The sequence below is a fragment of the Oncorhynchus keta genome, chromosome 9, assembly GCF_023373465.1.
Source record: "Oncorhynchus keta strain PuntledgeMale-10-30-2019 chromosome 9, Oket_V2, whole genome shotgun sequence".
Lineage (NCBI taxonomy): Eukaryota > Metazoa > Chordata > Actinopteri > Salmoniformes > Salmonidae > Oncorhynchus > Oncorhynchus keta.
In genome coordinates, this window is record NC_068429.1 from 33486627 (window position 1) to 33498881 (window position 12255).

Genomic DNA, 12255 nt, shown 5'->3' on the forward strand with positions numbered 1-12255 from the left:
CAGCATTAAAACGTCACTCTCGCAGGAGCGTGGGAATTGCACTGAGAGTGAGAGGGGGTGGTGGTGCCAGAGCCCAGATATCTGTATGATTATGCTTCAAAATTGTCAGCTGTCAGCTTTAAAAACATGTTAGTTCTACTAGAAACCTGTAACCCAGAGGTCCGTATGTAGCCCTTGATGAAAGTCCAGTGATTAAGAGTGTCCATGTTGGGATGCGGGCTAGAGCGGAGAGCAGTAGAGCAGAAGACACAGAGCCCATTGCGTGCAAACACGCTGGACCTCCTCTGGCCCTGCACTGTGAAATCAGACAAGAGAATTTGCCCAAAATACAGGAGTGAGTCAAGAGGAGAGGAGCAGAGTGGGAAGCACACACTCTCATATCTCTTGTACACACACTCATGCATGTGCCAGTGCGCACACTCATACAGACACACACAGACATACATTCACACTCATCTACACACAGATCCCCCCCTCAGGAGCTAGTTCATCTTGTTCCTCCTCACTCCCCATACAGTTCATTTGCAGATCGCCGCACTCACCATCATCACCATCATCATTATCATCATTCAGCTAATCATTCAGCCTGTCTCTAGGGTTTTGTGCAAGAATGTGAATTCTTCCTAAATATTGCCCCATCCCCTGAACAAATGTGTCTCTGTGGGGTCATGGGTGCCTTCAGAACAGAGTGCACCCTGGTGATAGGCAGCTCAGACATGGCAGTAGTGTGCCGGCCCACTCTTCCCATCTGTATGCAGCGAGAGTCACACCCAGTAAGGGTCCTGTGTGGCTCAGTTGGTAGAGCATGGTGCTTGCAATGCCAGCGTTGTGGGTTCGATTCCCACGGGGGACCAGTATGAAAATGTATGGACTCACAACTGTAATTCGCTCTGGATAAGAGTGTCTGTTAAATAAGTCAAATGTAAAGGAAGGAAGAGGAAACACATCATTTAGAGTGACACCACCTCAATTAAAACTTCCAACTGGTCCCACACAAGGAGAAGGACAATCGCCAATATTTGATGGAGGCTGTAGCGCTCTTCTTCATTTGTTTTCTCTATTCACGCCATCTGCAAAGGTCACAAGATAATATTCCAGTCACATACAGTAGGATGGTAAATAGGGAAGGTCAGAGTTAACCAAGCACACAATACATCAAATTAGATTACATTTTTGTCCTATGTTATTAATTCCAGTGAATGGAAAATATGTCTCTGTTTGCTATTAACCTTTTCAGAGCAACAGAGAAATTCGCACTTACCTTCAAATAGAAGAGTAAACTGGTTGATAGCAATATTAACTCTCCCAATCCTGACAAGATACAGTAACTAGACTTTGGGAATGTTTAAGAGACAGTTCTACTCTACTGTGGTGGTATGGTAATATGGAAACCCTCCAAACTGAATGACCTATACATGTCACAAGAATGAGAATTACCTCCCATGCCCATTACCTCCCATGCTGACATGACAGCATCCCCCCACGCCCTTACCCTCATGCCGACACCCCTGTACCATTGAGACCAACTTTCCAGCAAGACAACTATCCAGAAGTGGCACGAAGATTAGAGCACCCTGCTGCAGCTGAGCTAAACCAGAAAAGGCATCTACTGAACATAAATCTTTGTTATTATAAGAAATATAATTCTTAGGAATACAATCTATTATCAATATGATTTCAGTTTTAGATAAGCCACCCAGGAAAGGGTTCAAATTAGTTCATGTCAATATATGTAGCCTAAGAAACAGAGTTCATGAGATTAGTAATTTGCTAATTTACTAATTCATTTCTGAGACTCACTTAGACAGCACCTTTGATGATATAGTAGGAATACAAGGATATAACATCTATAGAAAAGACATAAATGTCTATGGAGGATGTGTTGCTCTATATATTCAGAGCCATATTCCTGTAACGCTCAGAGAGAATCTCATGACAAATGAAGTTGAGATGCTGTGGTTGCAGGTTCACTTGCCTCATCTGAAGCCTCTTCTTTTAGGGGGCTGCTATGTATTTTCTTTGTGTCCTGAACGTTGACTGGTCATCACCTAGTTGTCCTCTCAAGAAGAAGCTTCTTACTGTGACGAATGCCTGGTGCATGACCCAGGTTGTCACTCAACCAACTACAGTGTATGTCAATCGTGTTGGATCTCTCTTAAAAACCCTTCCTTAACCTGTCTCCTCCCATTCATCTACACTGGACTTAACAAGTGACATCAATAAGGGATTATAGCTTAATGTTTAAGTGTTATATTTATTTTTAAATGTAATCTAATTGAATTTCCTTGTCAATAACTGTTCTGTACTTTGATGTGTATGTTTTATGTGGACCCCAGGAAGAGTAGCTGCTGCATGTGCAGAAGCTAATGGGGATCCTAATAAACAAAACAAACACACACACACACACACACACACACGCACGCGCGCACAGACACACACACACACACACACACACACACACACACACACACACACACACACACACACACACACACACACACACACACACACACACACACACACACACACACACACACACACACACACACACACACACACACACACACACACACACACACACGCGCATCACAGTCTGAGCCTGTGCACTGCTGGAATCTCTGCTAATTAAAGGTCATTCAGTCAGTGTGGTGCCAAAAGAAAACCAAAATAAACCGTTTCCCCAGTTCACCATGGCCTCCAGGTCTCAGTATTTTACAGTATAGTAGGTAGAAAACTGGAACTAATGAGTTTCAATAGAAAAATATGTTCATTAGACCACTGCCTTTTATTCCCTCGGTTACGCTGTCAAACAACCACATTCTTACAATGCCTGGAGCAGGCGTTCAATTCACTTCGCTTTGTGTTTTCTTTAGTCCTCAGAAAATGACTGAAGGGAACAAACAACTTGGAGCCTTTCAGGATTTCCGTGTTTTCTGGTAGCGAGAATTAGCATAGAATGGTGTTTTGATGTTCGACAGAGGCTTTAGATGTGGCTAGAGCAGAAAGAGAGAAGGAGAGGGAGAGAGAGAGGGGGCGGGGGCAGAGGGAGCTCTCTGTGGTGGTCTAAGGCGAGCCGTATGCCTGTGCTGGTGGAGAACGTCATGACCATAGAACCACAACAGTATGTAACAGGTGGCTTAGTCACGGATAGGGAAAGACATCTTTTATGGTTGTCAGGCTGGTTTAAGACGGTCCAGGCTGAGATGGGGCCATGTGTGACCAAGAGGAGGATGGCTGGGTGTGGGCTGATGGATGCCACTGTGGCTGTCAGTGGGGTGACGAGGCACACATGGATCCAAGGCCCCTGGTGCTGAATTGATCTTGTCTCCAATCTTGGATGTACACTGAACTGTCAGGGAGGGCACTGGGTTCCTGTTTCACACTTACATGAGTACACACACGCACAGATAAACATACACATGTGCACAACTCCACCCATAGTAAATACACAGAAATGCTTTTCAACTCTGTACTGCTGCAGCTCTTAATGGGATCTCACTACATTATCTACTGGGCCGACCCTCAACTTCTGTTAGTAATTAGGCGTCGTACATCAGGGAGACATGTTTGTGGAGTGGTTGTGAAGAGTGAAGTGGGATGGAAATGACATAGATCACCACTGTGGCCTGATTTCCTGACTCCTCAGCCCTGCTGATGACGGCTAATGGGAACCTACAGTTAGTTTAGCGCTCAGCAAAGTGTCAAGTGCCTAATCTGATCTCAATGTTGTGGTTAACCTTCAGTCTTAAGTCTCGTAATCACCCTTTCAGAAGAAATTGCAATTGGATAACTGACTGAGTGTGTGTGTTTCCCAGTGAGCATGACGTGGGCGAGGATGACATCTACGACTGTGTTCCCTGTGAGGACGATGGAGATGACATCTACGAGGACATCATCAAGGTGGAAGTTCGACAACCCATGGTAAGAGATTTGTGTTTGTGTAATTCTCTGCTTGTCTCTATCTGTGTACGTGGGTGTGAGTGCGTGTAATTCTCTACTTGTCTCTCCATCTGTGTACATGGGTGTGAGTGCGTGTAATTCTCTACTTGTCTCTCTATCTGTGTACGTGGGTGTGAGTGCGTGTAATTCTCTACTTGTCTCTCTATCTGTGTACGTGGGTGTGAGTGCGTGTAATTCTCTACTTGTCTCTCTATCTGTGTACGTGGGTGTGAGTGCGTGTAATTCTCTACTTGTCTCTCTATCTGTGTACGTGGGTGTGAGTGCGTGTAATTCTCTGCTTGTCTCTCTATCTGTGTACGTGGGTGTGAGTGCGTGTAATTCTCTACTTGTCTCTCTATCTGTGTACGTGGGTGTGTTTGTCCTCTCTGCTGCTCTCTATCCGTCGGTGTGTTCTGTTCTGCTCTGCTCACCTCTTATGTTTTCCCATTCCTTACGCTGCAGATCAGATACATGCAGGTAAGTGCCCTGACTCACCGTTCTGTCATCCAGCTAAGCAGCTCTGTTCATCAGTCTGACATGTCCCCTGCTGCTCTCACCCTTCCTCTGCTCACCTCTTATGACCACGCTCTGTTCAGATCAGATCATGCAGGTAAGTGCCCTGACTCACCGTTCTGTCATCCAGCTAAGCAGCTCTGTTCATCAGTCTGACATGTCCCCCCTACACCCTTCCTCTCAGAAGACCACGCCATTAGATCAATGGCGTACAGTACAGGTCAAGGGAAACCCCATCTGCCCCTGTGTGTGTGACTCACCATGACATCAACATATCACCATCAACACCATGACATTGCCACAATATGACATCATCAAAAGCAGCCAGATCAAACCCCAATACAGCCTTCATCAGTTCCTATATCAGTTCTGTGGCTGTGCTCTCCAACACACCTGATTGTCTTCTGATACCCAGCAGGATCTGGGCCTTTGAGTCTAATTGACTCTGGTTTGACTTGTTGTATTATCAGAACTGCTTATAAACCTTCAGTTCTGTTCCAGATGACACAATAGAATGAATAGTCCTCTCAACACAACAACCAAGACTGCTGACAGCCGCAGCCACACAGGCAGTTAAGACGGAGATGATGTCAGAGGTTTTGGCCGGGTCGTTTTATCCGACTGTTACAGTCGCAGATGTTATTTTTTTTCACCCGTCTCTAACTTTAGCATTGCATTGTGATTCACTGATCCGATGCTGCTGGGCTGTTTGCGCTTCTAAATGAATGGGATGCGCTGGGCGGGGTGTTTGCCTTGGCTGGTCCACCCTCTCCAGCCCCGTTCTACTCTGCACTGGCCCCAGATGTTGCCGAAGATACAGAGCTGCAGACACAGATGTTCATTAGCACTTGCCCGTGAGCAAGCCAGCCGGCACTCAACTCGTTATAAATCCCACAGTTCCAGCGTTTATGTAACCGCTTCCCACAACACGGCCAATCGGCTTGCGTTACACGACCGGGTCCCAGCAATTACAGTTAATCAAAAGTATCATATTCTATTGGGTCATGATGGAGTGATGAGTGAGAATTGGGCTCAGTTCATTAAAAGTGCTCATCAAATTCCCATTGAGTGGTTTGGATGCAGTGCTGCAGGGCCTCTGGGTGTAGCTGGGCGCTGTTCTGCTATCCCCCTGTCTGGTCATGTTGACAGTCACAGCTCCCTATTGGCATCGGGTACTGTACATTAATGAATGTAACTCAAAGGGAAAATATATATATTTGAGATTTGAGATTAGCCACCCTTAGCCTTGATGACAGCTTTGCACACTCTTGGCATTCTCTTAACCAGCTTCACCTGGAATGCTTTTCCAACAGTCTTGAAGGAGTTCCCACTTATGCTGTGCACTTGTTGGCTGCTTTTCCTTCACTCTGCGGTCCAACTCATCCCAATCCATCTCAATTGGGTTGATGTCAGGTAATTGTGGAGGCCAGGCCATCTGTTGCAGCACTCCATCACTCTCCTTCTTGGTCAAATAGCCCTTACACAGCCTGGAGGTGTGTTGGGTCATTGTCCTGTTGAAAAACAAATGCTCGTCCCACTAAGTGCAAATCAGATGGGATGGTGTATTGCTGCAGAATGCTGTGGTAGACATGCTGGTTAAGTGTGCCTTGAATTCTAAATAAATCACAGACAGTGTCACCAGCAAAGCACCATCACACCTCCTCCTCCATGCTTCACGGTGGAAACCACACATGCAAAGATTATACGTTCACCTACTCTGCATCTCACAAAGACTCGGTGGTTGGAACCAAAAATCTCAATTTTGTACTCATCAAACCAAATGACAGATTTCCACTGGTCTAATGTCCATTGCTCGTGTTTCTTCTCAAAGCAAGTCTCTTCTTATTGGTGTCCTTTAGTAGTGTTTTCTTTTGCAGCAATTCGACCATGAAGGCCTGATTCACGCAGTCTCCTCTGAACAGTTGATATTTAGATGTGTCTGTTACTTGAACTCTGTGAAGCATTTGTTTGGGCTGCAATTTGATGTGCAGTTTACTCCTAATGAACTTATCCTCAGCAGCAGAGATAACTTTTAGTCTTCCTTTCCTGTGGCGGTCCTCATGAGAGCCAGTTTCATCATAGTGCTTGATGGTTTTTGCGACTGCACTTGAAGAAACTTACAAAGTTCTTGACATTTTCCGCATTGACTGACCTGTCTTAAAGTAATGATGGACTGTTGTTTCTCTTTGCTTATTTGAACTGTTCTTGCCATAATATGGACTTGGTCTTTTAACAAATTGGGCTTTCATCTGTATACCACCCGTACCTTGTCACTACACAACTGATTGGCTCAAATGCATTAAGAAGGAAATAAATTCCACAAATTAACTTTTAACAAGGCACACCTTTTAATTGAAATGCATTCCAGGTGACTACCCCATGAAGCTGGTAGAGAGAATGCCAAAAGTGTATAAAGCTGTCATCAAGGCAAAGGCTGGATACTTTGAAGAAACTCAAATATAAAATCTATTTTCATTTGTTTAACACTTTTTTGGTTACTACATAATTCCATGTGTGTTATTTCCAGTGGTAGAAAAAGTACAGAATTGTCATAATTGAGTAAAAGTATAGATACCTTAATAGAAAGTTACTCAAGTAAAAGTCACCCAGTAAAATACTACTTGAGTGAAAGTCTTAAAGTATTTGGTTTAAAATGTACTTAAGTATCAAAAGTAAAAGTATAAATAATTTCAAATTCCTTATATTAAGCAAAACTATTTTCTTGTTTTTAAAATGTATGGATAGCCAGGGTCACGCTCTAACACTCAGACATTATTTACAAAAGATGCATTTCTGTTTAGTGAGTCCGCCACACCATAGACAGTAAGGATGACCATGTGTTCTCTTGATAAGTGTGTGAATTTCTAAATGTTCCTCTCTTGCTAAGCATTCAAAATGTAACGAGTACTTTGGGTTGTCAGGGAAATTTATGGAGTAAAGAGTACACATTTTTATTTTGGAATGTAGTGAAGTAAAAGTATAGTACAGATACCCCAAAAAACTACTTAAGTAGTACTTTAAAGTATTTTTTACTTAAGTGCTTTACATCACTGGTTATTCCATAGTTTTGATGTCTACAATGTAGAAAATTGTAAAAATAAGCAGCGTGTACAGTATTTATACAGTATAGCTTTATAACATACATCAAGCCATATGATTGGTATTAATGACCTTGCATCCCTAAATAACATGTTTGACACCCATCATTAGACAATCAGACACATGAACAGCCTTGTCAGGGACGTGTAATGACATAATGACATCCCAGCATCACTTTTCCTGTCGTTAATTACCTCCACAGAAAATGGGCATGACAGAAGACGACAAGAGAAACTGCTGCTTAGTGGAGATCCAGGAGACTGAGGCCAAGTACTACAAGACGCTGGAGGACATTGAGAAGGTGGGTGAGGGACTTAGATACGGAAAAGTGTATGTGTGTGTACTTACGTTTATGTACGTGTCTGCGTATGTGTGTGTGTACAGTGGGTGGCTTGCTGGCTGGCAGTGTTGGATGTATCTCGCTGCTAGGGTAGGCGTGTTTTGCCACGTCTCCTTTGGCAGGCCTCCGGCTGGGAGCGGTGTGGAAATGTCAGCTATTGGCAGGTTCATTGGAGAGGACAAATGTCTGTGGAGCAGATCGATAGGCTTATTATTGGCACAGTCCCATGGGAAGAGACTGATCTCCAGGGCTCTGTGTGTAAACAGACACACAGACACACACACACACACACAATTCACCTAGGGTTGTAAATTATGTCAGCGGTTAAACAGCAGCTTCTCCATGATGAAAAAGAGATTATTCTCAATTTGATGGACAGTTAGACATGATCCACTCCACTGGATCCATTAGACTAAGGGTGTGTTTGTGTTTGCTGAGCCAGACAAACATGCAATTAAACCAGAATCACCTTCTTATAATCAGAGGAGTCGTTTGAGCTTGATTGAGTTGAGGTTAATAAAGCCATCATATCTTCATTACATTTTAATGGATCTATTTGTTATCATTAAGATTATGTAATGTGACAAGCATACAATAACATTACTCAAACAACAGGGAAGGTTTGTGCGAGTGAACATAATCAGTGGTTGGTACTCACAGCACGTCATGGGCACTTCAAACAAATGGCTACACGTGTATACAAGACAATGACTAAGCTACTAAGACCGAGCAGCAACACATTATAGTGAAACCTTTTTTATGATCGATTTTCCTGGGCGCCCCCAGCGCATGCTATTGGATTGAACTGATGTTTAATATACAACTTTACACTACTACCGATTTGTTTACAACGTCAACAGGTTCAGTCAATGATGTTTGCACTTTAGGCCTACTGTATATTGCCATGCAAGTTCTTTTAACTTCTCAATTGTACTGTTTTGGTGTTCTACAGAATTATATGATCCCTTTGAAGCAAGTTCTCAGTCCACCAGACATGGAGTCCATCTTTGTAAATCTCGAGGTGAGTGCTGATGAGTGTAATCGTAGTGTCAGTGTGGAGCTGATGGAGGTGATGGAGGTGACGTGTTAGTGTGACCCAGGCTGACTATGGTTGTGCTGTACCCCATACAGGATGTGATTAAAGTCCACTTTGCCCTGCTGAGGGCCATCGACCTCAACATGGTGAGCGGAGGCAACGGTCTGGGGAAGATCTTCGTAGACTTCAAGGAAAGGTTCGTGACCTCGGGAGCTGTGTGTATGCGTGCGTGCATGTTTGAGATAGTATTCCGTGTGTGGCCCTGTGTGCATGCAGTTGGATTTAGATCCAGGATTTCAGGATAACGCATAGGATAGATGGGATTATTAAAGATGACGCCGGAGGGCTGCCGTCTTATCGGCTCTTAACCAACCATACTATTTTAGTCGTTTTTTTTCGCGTTGTTCGTGACTTGTTTTGTACATACTGTTGCTGCTACCTTCTCTTATGACCGAAAATAGGTTCTGAACATCAGAACTGGGATTACTCACCTCAAATTAGATGAGTGTGTGTGAGTCAGACGCCAGGGATATATACTATGGACACCCGACCAGGCCCAGATCCCCATGATTCGCTGGAAAAGGAAATGTAGATGTGACTAATCTGCCCTTGCCTCTGTTCTGCTAGCTAACGTTCAGTCGCTGTGGTGAACTGAAAGCACGTATATCCTACCAACGGGACATTAAAAATGGTACGACGACATTAAGAACATACAGCTGGTGGGTTATGCACTCTATCGGCAGGACAGAACAGCAGCCTCTGGTAAGAAACGGGGCGGGGCCCTATGCATATTTGTAAACAATAGCTGGTGCACAATATCTTTAAGTTTATTTTGCCTTTGATTTAACCAGGCTCATGATAAGCTTTAGAACATATTCCTATTTTCATCTGTATTTTTCGCCTGGGAATACCACCACAGACCAAGGCTGGCACTAACTGCCTGTTCAGGGGAAGAACGATCCAGAGGTGGCCTTGTGGCTCGGGGACTTTAATGAGGGTAACTTAAATCAACCTTCCTCATTTCTATCAGCATGGTAGATGTAACCAAAGGTAAAACAATTCTAGATCACATTCCCCACCTTTATTCTAAGCAAATGTCTCAGGGTTTTGCTCCTGATTCCTGAGGTAACCAGTGATCTCTGTCTATAAAAAAGTGGTCAGATGACACAGATGCTAAACTACAGGACTGTTTTGCTATCTGGAATATGTTCTGGGGTTCTTCCGTCTACATACCACCACAGACCAAGGCTGGCACTACAACCTCACTCAATGAGCTGTATTCCTCCATAAGCAAACAGGGAAACGCTCATCCAGAGGTGGCGCTCCTAGTGGCCGGGGACTTTAATGCAGGGTAACTTAAATCAATTTTACCTCATTTCTATCAGCATGGTAGATGTGCAACCAAAGGTAAAACAATTCTAGATCACCTTTATTCCCCACCTTTATTCCCCAGGCAAATGTGACCATAACGCTATCCTCCTGATTCCTGCTTACAAGCAAAAATTAACCAGTGACTCTGTCTATAAAAAAGTGGTCAGATGAAGCAGATGCTAAACTAGTGCGGATCCTGGACTTCCTGACGGGCCGCCCCAGGTGGTAAGGGTAGGTAACAACACATCCGCCATGCTGATCCTCAACACGGGGGCCCCTCAGGTGTTCACTCATGACTGCCCAGTACATCACCTCGGCCAAGCTTCATGCAATCCAGGACCTCTATACCAGGCGGTGTCAGAGAAAGGCCCTAGAAATTGTCAAAGAATCCAGTCACCCTAGTCATAAATTGGTCTCTCAGCTACCGCATGGCAAGCGGTACCGGAGCACCAAGTCTAGGTCCAAGATGCTTCTAAACAGCTTCTACCCCCAAGCCATAAGACGCATGAACAGCTAATCAAATGGCTTGTAAGTAAGCATTTCACTGTAAGGTGTACACCTGTTGCATTTGGCGCATGTGACAAATAAAATTTGATTTGATTAGTGTAAAACAGAATGGATCAATTAAAGCTCATATAAGCAAAGAGCCGACTGGGTCTGTAACACTGTTATAATGATAATAAACAATTACTAGTTCAGAGAGCACGCTCTAAATGTTCTGTGATCTGTGTAGGCTGTTGAAATGGATTCCTGTAATCTACTAGGGATTCCTGAAAACACATTAGTAAATAGCAGAGAGGGCGGTCAGAGCTGTTGAACACCCCAGCTGCAGTACAGTAATGTGGGTGATGATTTGCATGCATTTGGAGTGGTTATGTGCTTCCCGACTGTGCTGCGCTACTTTACTCTTTAGGTAATGGTAATGATAGGCCTGGTCTGGTAATGACAGGATACAGCCACGACAGCCCTCCAGGAATGTTAGTCCTGATTCAGCCTCATTTTAGGATTCACATGGAGCTGGAGCCAAACCTGGTAATATATATTTGTGTGTGAGTGAATGCGTGCTTGTGTTAATCTGTGAATGAGCATGTTTGTGTTTACACTGTGGAAGGTGATCTGATTATAGTACATAACCGGTAAGGAAAAGTGTGTGTGGGGGGGGGTATGCTTGCGTCCTATCCCCCCATTCCAAACAGACCGCAGCTGTTCTACATAGTTTGTTTGTCAGATTGTGTAGGTAATTGGCTCATTGCAGGGCTGCTTGGGGGACCTGGAGAGCTGCATCACACCACACAGAGTGAGCGTGACAGCAACGACACTCTCTATCCCACAATCTCTCTCACCTCCTCCCCAAACACGAAGTCCCTCCACCACACTCCCTGTGTTTATCTAACATCCACTGCTGATCTGATTGAGCTGTCCTTATATCTCTTCAACTCTCTCTCGCTAGGCTAAAGCATGCTTAGCCCTTACAGTACCATAGACTTTTAATACACCTACTGCACAACTACACTACAACCAGAGCACAGCAAGGGCTTTTAGGTCACTGCACATCTCCTAGTTATGGCCCGTGGCCTAATCGTGTGCCACCACATGGTCTGCCAGCTGATGCTACTACAGTTCAGGCTTTAACATTACTACGATGGATAGGATTAGAGTTGTGACTTGTAGATTGTTGAACTTCCCTGCACTGCAATAAGCTAAAAAGCTATTTCCTCCCACCTTCCCATCATCAGCGCATTGAAAGATGTCAACGACATGTTAATATTTACCTTCTGTGACATTCTGCTGAATGCGGAACAGGAGGATGTTTTGGGCAAAGCTGCCTTTGGTATTCAGGAGATGATTGACAGACAATCTCCCGTTGTTTCATTATGGGTGGCTCTCTAACCAGTAACAGAGCCCAGTGACTAGGGGATTTGGCACCGCTCAGATGGATCCATTCTCATCAAAGCCC

The 12255-nt window shown here is 44.2% G+C and overlaps 1 protein-coding gene and 1 non-coding gene across 14 annotated transcripts in view; both read left to right on the forward strand.

Moving 5' to 3' along the window:
- The window catches only part of LOC118387587 (guanine nucleotide exchange factor VAV2), a 247064-nt gene that overhangs the window by 203583 nt on the left and 31226 nt on the right, over window positions 1-12255 (forward strand). For all 13 annotated transcript variants that reach the window (XM_052525717.1, XM_052525722.1, XM_052525714.1 and 10 more), the window contains exons 5-8: window positions 3816-3921; window positions 7754-7852; window positions 8844-8912; window positions 9023-9123. In XM_052525717.1, the coding sequence (XP_052381677.1) occupies window positions 3816-3921; window positions 7754-7852; window positions 8844-8912; window positions 9023-9123 (375 nt within the window). The remainder of the gene's footprint in view (window positions 1-3815; window positions 3922-7753; window positions 7853-8843; window positions 8913-9022; window positions 9124-12255) is intronic.
- trnaa-ugc (transfer RNA alanine (anticodon UGC)) lies at window positions 779-854 on the forward strand. The gene has a single exon. It is a non-coding gene; the product is annotated as a tRNA-Ala (tRNA).